The following is a 16,890-nucleotide window of genomic DNA, read 5'->3' as shown; positions in this document are numbered from 1 at the left end:
GTTTTTTTTAAGGACAGGTTTGATCTTGCTGTGTTTCCAATCATCCGGGAAGGTGGCTGAGGAGATGGACGTGCTGAAGATGTCTGTGAGCTTGCGGCTGATGGTGTTGTTGCCAAGGTTGAGCATGTGGTGTGGGCAGCGGTCTGTTGGAGATCCGGAATGGACAGAATGCATGATGTCAGCGGTATTCTGCGTGGTGAAATGGCTCCAGAGGGTGATCTTATTGTCAGCGGGGGTGTCTGTGGGGTTAGGAGGCTGAGGGTGTTGGCGGCAATGGGTTAGGGCTCGAAATTTCTGCAGATGGTGGATATCTTGTTATGGAAGAAGTCGGCTAGGGAGTTGCAAGGTTCCTGGAGGGGGTGATGATGTTTTCAGTCGCTGAGGGGTTGGAGAACTCCTTGACGATGTTGAAAAGTTTTTTGCTGTGGTTGGAGTTGGCTTTGATGCAGTTGGCTAAGGCTTTTATTCTGGTGTCTTTTAGGAGCCTGTAGGATCGGCTGAGGGAAATCTTGAATGTGGTCCGGTCAGTGGGCTCCTTGGTGAGGCGCCATCTCCTTTCTAGTAGTTTGCAGTTGCGTTTGGAGGATCTTGTTGAAGTATACCAGCTGGTTTGTTTGGAGGGCCTGTTGGGCTTGGAGGGTTTGCTGGGGGCGACTGTCAGCGCTGTTGGAGATCCAGTTAGTGAAATTTTTGATGGCTTGATCAACACCTTGTGATGCATTGAGGAGTGGGGGGACTGGGGTGGGCGGTGATGGCGTCAGTTCATTGGTTCTTGGATACTCTGTTTCAGCTGCCACCAGTTCAGGATACAAATTTATTGCATGCAGTGAAAGGGATTCAAACATTGTTAAACAAAATGAGGAATAGTGACATATTCTCAACTTATAATTAGTAAGCATCAATACATGCAGTCTAATTGTTTGCATGTTTTTATGTTCAAAATAAACCAGTTCTTGTTATTGTGAGTCAAACGTTAAGTGAAAGAAACAGACACCAGGGTTAGAAAAGGAGCATTTCAAATATTTGTTTCTGAATTTATTGGATGGACCTCAAAGCGTTCACTGGAGAGAGAAAAGTGTTGCACTGTTTGATCCATGAACTGGGAAAAAATGCACACATTTGAAAATTAAGTAAGTTCTGGGATATGAAGGAGATTTCAGTTTGCAGAGAGGGAATAGCCTCCAGGACCACAGTGTTTGTTGTCTTTGCTGAGGTACCTAGGAGCTTTTCAGTGGATGCGTGGTAGGACAAGTCAGAGTACACTGAAATTAAGTGAGCTTAAGAGAAAGTGAATGAATCCCAGACTTCAGTGTATTGTTCCACCATACACTTTAAACGTTTTTGCAATAATACTGTTGCATTTTTGTTGTATTTTTTAAACCTAAGCACTAAGGTAATGCAAGTGACTTATTTTCTAGACACATTTTTCCCAGGAATATTCATAATTAAGTGTGCAATCCTTAATTTGCTAGCAAACGGATCCCTTTAACCCCTTTGTGCCTTGTTTACCTTTTAAATCCTATGAAAAAATCTTATTTCTCTTACTTTCTTTCCTCAAAATCGCTGCCTAGATATTTTTGAAGGTTTAGCTACAGAAAAGCATGATCTTGTACAATATAAATATAGTAGACAACATACTAGTTGTTGCAAGAAAATGTTTTGATGTTCCATTTAAACCACACTCCCTAAGCCCCCACGTAAATCATCATATAATAATTATATGAAAACAATCAATCAGTGATCTTCCCAAAAATTGATCAGTCGAGGATTTTGATGGCTCAGGTCTACGTCGTTTTCACTGGGAATGCATGAATTTACCATTATCAAGTGTAACAGGAAAAGGATTCTCGTGCAAGATTCTAAGATGGAACCGCTATGCAAATACCTGGACTTTCAGTCATCTCTGAATCCAGTGTCATTTCAAGAGATTCTCATACTCTAGTATTGCCTGAAAACCTATGATTCTGGATAACAAAGAAAAAATCCTAATGCTAAGGCCACAAAACACTTTCATGGTAATTACCCAAATAATCCAAAACAAAATGGATTCTGCTAAGGTGGAGGATGGTGTCTCCCCGTCATTACCTGTGATAAAATTGTTGGGCTGCACAAATGACTCCTCTTCTTCAATCCACTCTCATTCAAAAAAACAAACCAACTCAACTCAAACATGGCAACACAACAATGGCAGGGATCCCAACAGCCGCCCTAGCAGTCCAAATACAGTTCCATTCAATGGTAACATTAAAATCAGGTAAGAAACATGTTGCCTATGTCACACCTACCCTCCCTGGGCTTCACTTGCTCCTACCAGAGGATCGGGTGAAATGTAAACGGGGCTATTTAACTTACAAAACTATACATATGAGAAAAACAAGTTATATAGGCAGCATACTGACAATATTAAAGAACTCCAGATAACCTACAAGCAAACTCTCTCTAACTCTGGAATCTCCAAAATTCATAGGTATGCAAGAAATGAAACAGTCCGCCTCACGAGCTGCTACAAACCTAACTGTAGAACTCTGCTCTAGGCAAGATCATCACCTGTAAATGTTCATACACGGACAATGCAATTTTGGTTAAGAAAATATTAGATAAGTATTTAGTATGTTGGAGGACGGAGAACAAATGCCTTTTGAATAGGGTGATCAAATCTTTGAACATCTGTATGTTAAATCATCCATTGACATTGATTGTGAAACCTGGAGAACACAAAACATGAAAACCACTGTCAACATGACTATGCAGCATAAAATAATATTCCATCTGCGCAACAATGTTTGGCCTACAATAAAGTGTCAGATGATTTCACTCCAGTGGTTTTGCTGCCAAAAATGGTCAAGAAGATTTGGATTCAGTGGTACCCAGGTTATGGAATATATTAATGTTGCATTTATCAGGACTACGCATTGCTTGTCTTTCTTGGGTTAAGCTATTGTGCTGTTCATCATGTGTTGACTTTTGAACTATAAAAATAGCAGGAAACATAATCAAATAAATTATAATGGAGTATCTTAAAGATGAACAACAGGAAGTAATTTACTGTAGAAGATGAAGAAAGTGGATTCATAAAGCTAACTAGTAAACAAGCTTTAATGAGGAAAATTCAAGACTAATAATACCCGAATAAGGCATAACAACTCTTAGACACAAATGTCAATTAGGCTACCAATGAAGAATAGAAGGGACTAGTGCTAACTAAAGGAAGTGTGCAATACACTCTAAGAAGAAAAACAGTGGTTTCCCAGGAAAAGTCATATTGCAGATGAAAACCTGAGAATACGACTTTCCAGAGATATTGAAGACTATTTCTGGAGAGGATTTTCTAAGATTAGTATAGAAAAGACACAATAGATAACAACTCTTGCGGAGGTTCACCAGTAAACAAATCTTGAGAGGATAACCATTAAAATTCTTGCAGAGGCTCAGCGGGTAAAACTCTTCCAAGGACTCATGAGGGAGCAGCCTTAAAGAGAACCATTCAGGAATGCATGGCGTATCAGAGTACTCTTGCAAAAGGAACTTTCAGGAATATTATTTAAGAGGATTTTTCGAGACAACTAACCGAGATGTACAGTAGGTAAAAACTATTGCAGGCGTTTATCTGAAGAAGAAAAAACAATTTGCAAAGGATCATGGGAACCTATTATAAAGGATAGCTGAGGTAAAGCTCTTGCAGAAAACTGATGGTAAAAGTTCTTGAAAGGGATCATGGGGGAAAATGTTGGAAGAGATTAACCGGGGAAACCGTTTTACAAAAGTTCATCAAAGAGTACTCTTGAAGATGACCATCAGGGAAGGGATCAGAGGAAGATTTGCAAGGAAGTAGTCAGAAATACCTCTGCAGAAGAAAACTTTCGCGCACTATCGTGAGGGAACACACTTTTATGGCATCTTCCGAGAATATTATTGCAAAAGAATAACAAAAGACACTCTTAGGGGGAAATGCCAGGGAAGGGCGTATTGAGCATTGCTAATGCAGACGAATTTCAAGAAATACATGTATACGCAGTTGAGTAGAACATGCATACACAAGTTCTGTACCAAATTAATAAACCATCTCTCAGTTGTACGTGAAACAACAATCTTGAGCCCTAAGGCTACATAAATCTCACGAAACTTGCACCTCGTATCTATGATAGATGATCTATAAATACGGTAATGTGCACTACCTCCGAACAACCTTTTTAATATGTTCAGCAAATGAGTATCGTGTATTTCTGGGCAATTTCTTAAAGGCAAATGCTAAGTGTGTACAGCCCGGCCCCTTCGCCAGGGTACACAATGACGGCTCTCAAAAGTATACAGGTGATAAGTGCGAGCAATGCTAAGGGCAACAGGGCCTCTTTGTACCTGAAACGGGGAGAGTCCTTCAAGCACTCCTCGAAATCAACGGTCACCTTCATGATATCGCCTCGGCCCCTCCCGGGCGAGCAAGATGAAAAGAGGAATAAGGAGGGAACAGCAGGATATGAGGATCCAAGCACTGCAGCTGAAGTCTGTCACACTTTAGCCTGCTTCACTGCCGCCCAGCTCTCAACCCCCGGCGCTTCCTCCACTTCTGAATACGGTCCCTGCTGGCAGACACTCCAGGCTCCCAGACACACACAGAGACATAGACAACGGACAACCATACTAGAGCCGTAGCGTCATAGACACTAAAGAAAGGAACAGTTTGTCGTCCTCGGCTGGGTTCCGCGCAGCTCTGCCTCACCTACTGCTAACGAGGCCAAAGCAATGCAAGCTGCATTACATAAATGACATGTACGAGTATGTGATGGGGAAAAGTAACGTTTGGTGCTAAGAGTCTAATAATATTGTGAGATTTTAATGAAAAGGAAAGAACACTTTCAAATATGTACTTTAACCGTTCCATTGGACTGTTACATTAACGGCCACGTTTGAATATGGCGAACAACTCAGTCCCGCTGGATGGTCATCGTCGGATGTAAGCACATTTAGACAACTTATTAAACCGCTGGTTTTACAAAACCCTAAGCAATGTTTAAGTAGAACCATTTTTGACTGAAGTACATTGAAAGAACGTTTATGTTAATACTAAATATTAATTTATAGAGTGGTAAAATGTAAAAAGTATACAGATAAATACTCTATTTTTCTCACACCTTTTTTTCATATATAGATCATGGTATTTTATACATCTATACACTTGAAGGAATAATTACCATCCTAGTGGCACGTCGCCGTTTCTGTACCGTGCTTCCTCATCAAAAAAGGAATAAAAGCTGACACTTGCAAGATGGCGCGCGCTATTGCTACATCCGTCATAGGTCACACTTTTGGCGACCCTCCCTTAAAGCTTTCGGTTTCCAGGGAAACGCAGTAGGTAGGCTTGATGTGTACTCAGTGGGGACGAGATAATCTCGAGTGACAATCGCAGCCTATTATAAACCAAACATTAGCGTTGCATATCCGACAGCCCATAAAAACTGGAGCGGCGACTGCCAGCAAATGGGTGCAGTGCTACAGAAGAAGCATACTTTTAGCCACGTCACCATAACATTTGCGGAACCTTTCAGTTTACTGGTCGTTCTTGATTTTCGGGGACAGTACCACAGATCATTATCTTACTCCGTTCAGAAGTGGAGTGGCTTCATAGAGTGGGCAGAGCTATGAAGGGCGATGTCACCAGGAGCACAGACCAGTCAAGCTGACTGTCGCGCTTTGCCGGTTAGAATAACGCTTTTTAGTACTGGTGTCACCGCATCAATATGCTAGGTCTCGCATTATCAGGAAGCTAGTTCCAGCCAATTGAGTCACGGAGTGGTGGTTCACACACAGCCTATGCAGTGTGAGCCAGCATAGGTTGAGGAGAGGTGCTATACAATGGAGATCTAAGCCTGTACAGCATCCATTTTAGGACATCCTCGTTCCTTACTTCTCATCCCTACTTCTCATCCCTGCTTCTCATCCATCATCCCTACTTCTCATACATTACCCCTGCTTCTCTTCTATAATCCCTACTTCCCATCTATTATACTTCATCCCTACTTCTCATCCAACATCCCTACTTCTCATCCATCATCCATCATTCTTACTTCCAATCCATCATCCCTACTTCCCATCCATCATATATCATCCCTACTTCTCATCCATCATCCCTACTTCTCATCCATCACACATCATTCCTACTTCTCATCCATCATCCTTTCTTCTCTTCCATCATCCCTACCTCGCACCCCTGCTTCTCATCCATACTTCTTTTCCATCATCCCTACTTCCCTTACATCATTCCAACTTCTCATCCCTCATCGCTGCTTCTCATCCATCGTCCATCATTCCTACTTCTCATGCCTCAGCCATTATCCTTACTCCTCATCCATCATCCCTACTCCCCATTCCTCATCCCTTCAGTCATACCAACACGTTTTCAGTTTTGTGAAACACACCTTCACACTGATTGGTTAGCAGCAGCCAATCAGAGTTATGGGAGTGAGCTGCATTCTATTTCACTGAAAAACCGCCTTCTCATTGCATGTGCTGGGTAAAGACGGAGGGCAGGAAAGGCAGCTGTGTGTTTGTTTCCAGTGAATTCGAGGCTGTACAACATTTTATTTTATTTAACTGTGTTTTTCTGTTTACATGGGCCTCTACAGAAAGCTCTGCTGGTTTGGGAAATACAAGGAGCCCACAGCTTGGGCCATAAATAAGCTCTTGGAGAAAGGGTTATACAATTCATCTGCAGTTCAACTGAAAACCTGTAGTCACATCTTCTGGGAGCTCCAGCTGGCGACAATGAATCCAACACAATCCTGTCACGATCAGACACATCAGTAACTGCCCGTACAAACTGTATACTAGCAAAGAGCCACTGAGCAGTCACTTGATGACAAATATCTCTGGACCCGCTGTTAACTGCAGTTCTGGAGGCAAGAAATCTGAGCCGGTGCAAAGGGAGTAAAATGGCTGCACGCACAGAATAAAGAACTCTTGGGCCTGACCACTGACTTGTCGCAGTGCACACGAAGGTGGGCCTTCCCCCCCTCCAGGCACCGTATATGGGTGCGACTCCCAGGCAATGCCTTGAAAGACACTTTTCCTCAGGCAAGTGCCAGCAATGTGAGCAGATGGCACAGGCGATAGGGGCCGCGTGGCCGAGACCTGGCACAGGAAGCATAACGGAGATGGTTGTTGTGCTGGTCACCCACCAACTGAGGAGAGCTGGTGCTTGCCTGCCACCTAACATCCCTATATGAGGCAGTAGCTGCTTGGATGACACCTGCATGCTGGTAGGATCTTTCAGGGACTGCTGACCCTGGGGTTCTGCACCTGCTTCCCCGATAAGGGCCTGTCGCACTGGTGGGGCTGTGCAGGCGAATGGGGCAGGGACGCCCACACCCAGTGTAGCGAACCCGCTGGGTGGGTCGGGAGAAAAAGTTGACACTGTGCCAGAGGTGAAAAGCCCAAGGACCTGTGGGTGGGAACGACCTGCGAGGGCCCGGCTCGGTACTCCCACGGAAGGACCTGGAGCAGGGAGAGGCCTTGAGAGAGCTGGGAAAAAGTGACGTGCTGCCTGTGGCCTCCCTCAGGCACTGACACACCAGAGGCTGTAGCTGCCTGCCAGGGTGGTCCGGGGAGACCACGTTATTGAGCCCCGGTGAGACCAAGAAGACTGAGGAGCTGAGCGCGTGAGTGGGCCCTGGGCAGAAAGAGTAACACTGAGTCACTTGCCAGCACATGCATAATAGTAGTGGTGGCCTCCCTGGCCCCTTGGATGTCACCCTCCTCCGGTGTAGATACACTGTAGGGCCTCAGAGAGAGTTGATCACCCAGTTGGCCTAATGAGAATACCAGATCCAGGGACTGTCAAATAATTGGCGGTCAGAAGTTTGTGGCCCACCCAACTGATGCTGGGCCAAGAGGTGAATTCTGGGCACCGGCCCATTGACGTAGGGCCCAGCGTGGCGCACTACACCTGAGCCCAGAGCAAAGGCATTAATGATTGAGCAAACCCAGGAAGCAACTTCATGAGCTTATATCTGTGCTACTTGTGGCCTGTGCTGTGTTGTGCTGGCCACGTAGGGGGCCTACCTCAGCAGCAACAGAAGCACGCTGCCATCTTTTGGACTTTGCAGAAGGCTTTGTCTGGGATCTGGGGCCCACTTTGTGTTGGAGATAGTGGTGACACCGACCACTGGCACCTGCTGGGTGCCCCTGAACCCAGTGCAGGTCAGAGGCGTTGGGAACATCTAGGCTCTCCCCATATACAGGTCCCATGAGATGATGAAGACCCAAAGATCTAGGGACACTAGATACAGTGCAGGAAATGGCTGTGACCGGAGCTTGTGAGGACACTCCCTACTGTATGGTGACAACTTGTAGTATCCCAGGGGAGACACAGACTCTGGGAGTAGAAAGGAGCAGTGGCCAGAGGACATACCTACACTGAACTTTCACACCCAATGAGCTGCGGAGTACAATTGACAATCTAAGGCTTCTACATCACATATCGTCATTTGTGACGTCTGCTGACACGGATGGGAACATACCATGGATCAGGTGTCTCCAACGTGTAGCATGTGAGCTACCAGTAGCTCTCCAGCTACCTGCAAGTAGCTCTCCTGTGGACAGTCCAGCCTGTTAATATAGAGGCATTTGCTAGGTTGAATTATTATATGTATAGCAAAATTAAAAAGCGCATTATTGGTTAAAAATGTGTGTATTTTTAGAACTCATAAGCTGATGTTTGGAGAACAATGGTTGAATGTTCAAAATGTATATATGGGTATTATTTGAGTGATAAATCATGTTGTGTTGGAGAGACATATTACTCATATTATTACTTTGGGATGCTACTCGGATTGCAGCTATGACTCTTATGTGTTACCCTTGTAGAGGCATTTCAAATTGATAATTCTTTATTTACTTTACTGCTGATGACCCTGCTGGATGCACAGATGTGATCACTGCTTACAACCTTGGACGGGGTGGTCACCAGTACAGCACCAATATTAGTAGCTGAGGTGATTTTCAATGAACATAAGTAGCTCTTATAACAAAAAAGGTCAGAGACCCCTGCCCTGGACTGTGGCAAAAGACATGGAAGCCAAGCAAGCACTGCAAGGTAAAATGGACAGATATGCTAAAGCCATGGCCCCACCACTGGAGCAGGACGTTAACACAACTACTATATCAAACAGCGTGACCCTCCTCCAGGCAATTCAGTCCTCTAGGGAGGCCTTTGAGGGAAGGATTGGCGAGGTATGTTCCAAAGTATCTTTCTTGCTCCAAGAATTAGGCAGTGTTTCAGAGAGAGTCACAATGGCCAAGACTAGACTTTCAGAAGTGGAAGACATGGTACATACCCTCCAGAAGGGAATGGAGGAGACCTGCAGGACAATGCAGACATTTTATGGCACTTGGAAGATGCCTAAAATTGAGCACGTAGATATAACCTCCATTTAATTGGCTTTCCGGAAGGGGTTTCAACACATTTCTGACCAACTGGCTATTGACTACATTCACCTCTAACAAGTTCTCCACATGCTTTGTGGTGGTAAGGGCACATAGGGTCCTTAGTGCAAACACTCCCCGGGGGCCTCGCTTCATCCTATCATAGCAAAGTTTTTTAATTTTTTGGGCAGGGACATGATTCTTCGCGAGGCCCAACACAAAGGAGAACTGCGCCATGCAGATTCCAAAATTATGGTGTTCCCAGATTACAGTGGGAGGTTCAACGTCAAAGCCGTACTTTTGACTCATTTAAAACTAAATTTCGTGCTCGCCAACTACGTGTTGTTACTTCCCGCTAAACTGAAGGCCCTGTATCAAGGAAGGGCCCTCCTCTTTCAGACACCAGAAGCAGCATAGATCGGGCTGGAGGACTCCAACCCAGGATGGACGGGAGACCTAGTTAGCAGCTGGCTAGAGGCCCTGCGGGAGACCAAACAGCAGCAAACAGGGCAAAGGAACAGTGGACCTATACCAACCAGAGGAGAAACCAGCAGAAAGTGACGAGAGATAGGGGACACCAGACTCGCCTCGAAGGGGGGTGCACACAGTCGAGAACACCCAGGTTGGGGTCAGGTAGAGGGGAATCATCCTCAAAGATGGAAGGTTGGATCCCCTTGCAGTCGACTGTGCTGCACTAGAAACAGGCATGGCGGACCGGGGAAAGCAGTTGCCGGTCAATGGTTCAGATCCAGAACACTCTAACATCTGAATGTGGCATTCCTATGGCCAGAGGTCCGGTCTGCAACCGGACAAAACTGACATACGCCACCCCCCCTGCTTTGGGAGAATGCAGCTGAGCATTGATGTTACACAATCGTGTGAGTACATTTAACTTTGCTTACCTGTTATCCCCCTCATTCTTTTGCCTCTTCTCTTCTTTCTTCCTTTACTTCTTCTCTTCTTCCTGTTTCTATATGTGATTTAGTGTTGCATCATTTCGATTGTTCTTGGGGCTCAGGCAACAGACCTCTCTGTATCTTCTTATGTTCAGCTGTTATATATTGATGTGGTTTGACACATTATGGAGATTGTGGGGGATAGAGAGGGAGTTAGTTAGGAGGGTGAACTCTGATTTTTTTTCATACTTGAGTTATAGTGGTGACTTTTGGAGAGCACGTGCAAATGTTGGGACATGTGTGATGGGAGAGGCAATCAGCAGTGGGAAGGATCATAGCACAAATACACAATGACTTCACTATCCATTGATTCCATCGATGAGCTGACGGTGTTGACATGGAACGTCAACGAGTTGGGAAGTAAGGTGAAACAATGGTTGGTAACGACCTACATTAAACACTTACACCCCAACCTTGTTATGCTACAGGGGACACACTTAAGGGGAACCCAGTGCCACTTTCTGGGGAGGGGCATATGTGACATTAGCCCAGTCAGGTTACACTACTGGTTCTAGAGGTATGGCGATGCTGATCAAAAATTCCCCCCTTTAACGTGTCTTGACCCACAGGGTTGGTATATGGGTATCAGGAGCACATGGGCTAGACAAGATCTTACCTTGATTTTCATATATGCACCCCCCCCTCTTCCAGCTCCCACATTAGCCAAAGTGATGGATATTCTGCAAGAATCTCCCTACTCTCCCCATATTAAGGGAAGGGACTTCAATGATGTGATGCAAGTATCGCTAGACTATTCCGGCACCCAGGTAGCAAATACGCAAAATACCCCATTGGCTCGTTTTGCAGAGACACTGGGACTGTCCGATCTTTGGAGATGCCTACATCACTACATCCGACAATATTCTTACATTTGCGGGACCCATAGAATCTACTCTAGGTTATATCATATATTTCTCCTGGAGGGAGAGGTGGGAGAGGTGACCAGGGCAGAATTCATGGCGGCGGTCTGTCTGATCACTCTTCTTATTCAACAAGGGATGAAACACAGAGTAATGAGCATAAGGTGGAAACTGAACATCTGGGAACTCCATACCAAATAGGTGGACAGAGGCCTTCAGGCGGATACTGAACCTTGTTTTGAGGAAAATACAGACTTGGTCTAATATAAGGTGGCTTTGCGGGAAACCTACAAAACCGTCCTAAGAGATAGGGCACAGAACCTGGTCGCCCAAAGAAAGAGGCTGGAGGTTGCAGAGCTAGGACAGGTGGAGGTACAGATCCTCCTTTTAGAGCCCCTACTTTTGAGACAACTCGCAGCCCAGCGTACGGAATGCTGTGACCTGGCTCAAGCTAATGCTGGACACCAGAGATTGGCGATCCTGCACCATCTATAAGAAGTCGTTGACAAGACCGGGAAGCTCCTGGCCTGGATAAATAAAAAAGAAACAGAGGCTAGATGGGTCACCGAGATCTGAGACAATGAGGGAACGGTTCACACTACGGACGCTCAGATCTACAGGCATTTGCTACTTATTATAGTTCATTCTACGAGGCCGGCCTGTTAAGTGATCATGTAACCATCACTCATTATTTAGATCGAATTCCAACCTCGATGCTAGGGCCTGAAGGATGTGCAATGCTGGTGAGAAAACTTACTGTCACTGAAATAGAGGTCACAGTTGCCAAGTTGAAGATGGGCAAAATCCATTGACCCAACGGTATTCCCCCAGAGTTTTATATTTATCTTGATATCTTGGGTCCCTACCTAATAAAATTTTTATAGAAATAAGCGACAAGGGTACTCTGCCCCCAGACCACTGAACGATTACAGTTACACACAAAGAGGGCAAACCACAAGACCAGTGTGCTTCCTAACGCCCAGTATCACTTTTAAATATCAAGGTCAAAATCCTGGCTACTATATTGGTGACACGACTGCTCCAAGTCATAAAACCTCTTATCCACAGGGATCAGTCCGGGTTCATGCCGGGGCAATCCACCAGACTGAACTTACGTCACACTCACAACTGGATGTCTGAAGTCCGTGGCCGAACGTCTCCTCATATATTTTTATCCCTTGACGCATAAAATATGTTTACACAGTCCATTGGTCATTTCTGGATTGCACATTGGTTAAATTTGGATTCAAGTCTAAATTCAGACACTGGATATTGATTCTATATCAAGCTCCGAGGGCGGTGGTTCATGTCAATGAGTTGCTGTCGTCGGAGTTTCCCATTGTGCAGGGGACCCTATAGTGTCTACAATATTCTTGCTGGGGCATACACGTAGCTGGCCCCCCTTACCAGGTAACTTAGTGATGACCTGCCAGGGCTTTAAATACTTTGGTGTCTTCATCACGCCCCAAAAAGAACTTGCTATTGTCGAAATCTGGGGAGGGTGGTATCTGATTTTCAGAAAGATGCGGTGAGGTGGAGGAAACTGCCCCTATCACTATTAGGGAGGACAGCCCTCTTGAAGATGATTACCTTACCTCAATTACTACATGCCCTTCAAAATACATATTTTCTCCTTCCAAGTAACATGTTTATTAGTATTGATAGGGAAGTGCAGTCCCTTCTGTGTTAGGGCGGACATCCGAGGATAGCTTTAAAGACACTACAGCAGAACCCATACAATGGCAGGATAGAAGCCTACAATTGGGAGGTGCATTTCTTCCCACTTAATTACTGGATATACACACCACACAACCACCCTACATACAGATTAGAAAAAGGCACCCTGAATCACCGTTCTCACTGACACCACCTCGATGGTGGCAGAGGCATACAAACCCTGCTTCCGGCAATGCAGGTGACCTTAGCGGTATGGGAATGGGCTCGGAAAATCTCAAAGGTAACACCTCTTTGGAAGGGGTCATGGTTCACTGAGACTAGCAAACTACAATGGTGGGGGATATAATTGTAATTTCCATTATTGGGGATATCCCAGAGAATAGAGATATCAAATCCTGGGTAAGGTTTTGTTCTGAATACAAAAGACATAAGTCCCAATTCCTTAAATATGCGCAACTTTGACAATCCTGGGTCTTGGAGAGCCTTTCTGGCCATGAAATCCCAGAATACGCCCCACCACCGGAATGGAGATTATTACTAGAAGAATTATCCAATTATCCGAAGGGGCTTATCCTCTCATATATCGCACACTGAATAACAAGATGCCCGACAACCTGCACACCCTTAGGGACCGCTGGGTAAGAGATGTGGGTGAACTGAAAGTTACTGTCTGGGAGGCCGCGCTCATGCATCCAAGAGAGGTAGCCATCAAGTCTTGGTTGCACTTGATCCAATACAGAATCCTACATAGGGTGTATTATGACAGGGCGAAACTACACATGATGGGTAGAGCGACATCGCCCATATGCATACGGTGCAACACTGACATGGGCAACTTCATCCATACACTATGGTGAGGCCCCCTATCCAGTGAAATTGGAGTGCAATCCTGGCTGAACTCTGCAAAATACTTTAGGTAACAGTTCTGACTGAACCCACAAATGTCCTACTGGGTATCCCAAATGATATTGATATTCCACAGCCACACCTTTTCAATGCTCTGGGCCTGGTGGTTGTAAAGTGTGATGTGATGTGATGTAGCGAGGAGGTGGGGAGGGCGGAGGTCCTGACCATTCACAAATGGAGGAGCAGCATGGACCTCTACATGGCTGCAGAGAAGGTCACATATACCAATAGGTCAAATTTAAGTAAAACATCGGCTGGTGGGTCAGCTACTGTGGGCTTTGTCTGATAGGTGGTAGCCAGGACAATACATCAGACCCATAATTGTGTAACCGGCGTAGCGGGCCCCAGCGGCACATGTATACATAGTAAAACTGCTATACTTGTGTGACATATAAGAGGTCCTTTTGATTGATGCTGTAAAGCCATGCTTCTCATGTACTGCCTTTTGCCAATTGTTATTATATACTGTGAGTTAATGTACCCAGTGTATGTATATTCCACACCACTGTTTTTAATGTTTGTGCTTTGCTGTGACTATCTTGACTATTGCAAAATACAAAATACATTAAAAACAAAGAATGGATTAAACTCCTTTAAAAATAAAGGTGTCTTTTGTGGCGCACAAAGCAAAGGTGTCCCAAGCAACATACAAGAGAAATCTGATGAGGAGTTTGCAGATGTGGATGTAGGTGGATGGAATAGATCTGAAGTGGATAAGGTTTATGATGAGTACATTTTATACTTGCAACAAGACGATAATTTCAGCGCAGAGTTGGAGGATGATTTGGGGTCCACTTCTGAAATGCTGATAAAAAACCCATTGGATGAGGAGTTATTTTCTCCCTATAATATTCAAAATCAGAAGTGCAGATTGGTCTTCAATGGAACAGGTGAGAGATTTATTAAGGAAAGGATGAGGAAGCCTTTAGAAAAAGCGGTGAGATTTGTACTGAGGGCAGAATGTTCAATTCTTGTGATTGATGAAAAGGTCTGTTGCACACCTAATTGGGAACCTGAAATGATTATCTTCTTGTTTAAAATGGGGAGGGTCTTGACAGGCCATTAAAACAGAGCCAATATAAATTATTAAATGTGATTGGTCCACTGACATGAATTATGGATATGGCAGTGGAAGCACATTTGAATGATAAGCCTGTAAACCTGGAATTATTGAGAGGATGGAGACCGAGAGCAGAGGTGGTGTTTCTAGGTAACGCTAATGCAGGTTTAACGGCAAAAAGATAAAGACCATTGGCATGGGCAGTGCAGGGGCCCCCAGGGTGGGTCCCAAGGCACCTTTCCCTGGCGGGGTAAGCCGCCAGGGAAAGGCTGGGGGAAAACATGTACATTATCCGGCGGGCAGCGCTGCTTGCAGGGCTGTCCTGTCAGATATGTAACTCTGCCACTGCCAGGCTGCCTAGCGGCGGTAGCCTGGCGGTGGCGGAGTTACACAAGTGTTGGTCCTGCGATGAACATAATATGGCAGTCGGACCATCATGCCGGTCGCGGTAATTACCGCCTGCGCGGGCATGGCTGTCCGGACCACCATGTTCATAATGACCGCCTAAATGCCAAGAGAATGCGGATTTCTTTAAAGACACAGAGGCTAACATTTTGCATTTATCCTTTAATGCCACTTCATACAGCACTTGAAAGAACATTACATCATAAGCAAAGGCAATCTAGAATACAACATTGGTAACACATAAATAGTACATGCGCAGATATCTGCCTCTTTTAAATGTGCGAGTTGGAGATCCAAATTTGCTCCTATTTTCTTGACAGAAATGGAAAGAAATATCCAAAATCCAAATGCAACACTTTAGGCGAACACTTCTGTGAAGTTGACTTATTAGTTATTATCTGTAAAGATAATTATATTTAGAAAAATCTATAGCCTTGGAAAAACATTTTAGGCAAAAACAATGTCATTACAATCGCGTTTCCTAATTCCATAATGTACTTAAACTGGACAAAAACACAACACAGAAAAGTTTTTTTTGTTTACTTAATATGAACGAAGTGGTGTGGGAGGAAGGGATAATGTTAGCCTCTGTGTTTTTAATTAAATCCAGATTCTCTTGCCATTTAATTTGGAGAATCGCTATTTCACTACAAGACCAGAGGCTACCATTATGCATGTTGGTGGCCCTCCGAAACCACGTCAGACATATGATCAATTGTTTTACAATAATGTTTAGCAAAAGTGGTTGCATTAGACCAATCGGTCTTCGCTGAGGTCTTCTAATCTTCCTCTTTTCCTAAAGGTTTGACTAGCCATTGCACCGCTTATAGAATTAGCACAAAACATTAACACATCAATACCAGCTTTTTGCATAATGCATTTCACCCACTTAGCTATGGCAGCAGTAGTGACCACTTTAAATAGTTTGACAAAAGAAATCAAATGATTAGCACCATGTGGACGAAATTCAGTCACACAGGATCATATACCTTCATGCAATCCACCACACACAATTTCTTATAAGAATCATATCTTGAGTAAAAGATTGTATCTGACATGGTTTTAATTCTTCTAGTTACTTCTAAAATCGCTCCAAAAGGGTCATAAAGGCAATTACTTACCTGTAATGCTTTAACATCTGAAACTCTTTGGCAAGAGATCAGACAAAGTAAAATAGCTAGTTTCATATAGAGTTTCTTTAACTCCAAAAATCTATTGCCTGGTCATGAAGAAAACATGCTCAGTTCCAAATTAACATGTCATAAAGTCTGATATCTCGGTTTTGGCAGTCTTCTAAATCTGATGCTTTTAAGCACTCTACATATCAAAACATTCTTCCCTACACTCTTGCCATTAATCATACTGTGACCTGCAGATATTACAAAGCTGTAACAGTTAATGGTTCTTTAACTGAGATCCTTATCAAATTGCTCCACCAGGAAGTTTACCATCTCTAATATAGGAGCCTCCACAGGATCCAAGTTCCTTTCCATGCACCAACCTAACTAGGTTTTCCAGTTTCCTTTGTACCTATACCAGGGTTTCGGGAGCCCAATATTTATCAAAGAGCTCTTCAGCTGTTCCCGAAAGACCCAACATCTCTGAAGAT

The 16,890-nt window shown here is 44.3% G+C and overlaps 1 protein-coding gene across 2 annotated transcripts in view; it reads right to left on the bottom strand.

The window, feature by feature from the left end:
- Window positions 1-4,631, bottom strand: part of ACAP2 (ArfGAP with coiled-coil, ankyrin repeat and PH domains 2) — a 333,281-nt gene extending 328,650 nt beyond the window's left edge. For both annotated transcript variants that reach the window (XM_069213160.1, XM_069213161.1), the window contains exon 1: window positions 4,357-4,631. In XM_069213160.1, coding sequence (XP_069069261.1) covers window positions 4,357-4,409 — 53 coding nt within the window. In that variant the 5' untranslated portion in view covers window positions 4,410-4,631. The remainder of the gene's footprint in view (window positions 1-4,356) is intronic.
- Window positions 4,632-16,890: the final 12,259 nt, after the last annotated feature.

This window comes from Pleurodeles waltl, chromosome 11, assembly GCF_031143425.1.
Source record: "Pleurodeles waltl isolate 20211129_DDA chromosome 11, aPleWal1.hap1.20221129, whole genome shotgun sequence".
NCBI lineage: Eukaryota > Metazoa > Chordata > Amphibia > Caudata > Salamandridae > Pleurodeles > Pleurodeles waltl.
This window is presented reverse-complemented; position numbering and strand designations above follow the sequence as displayed.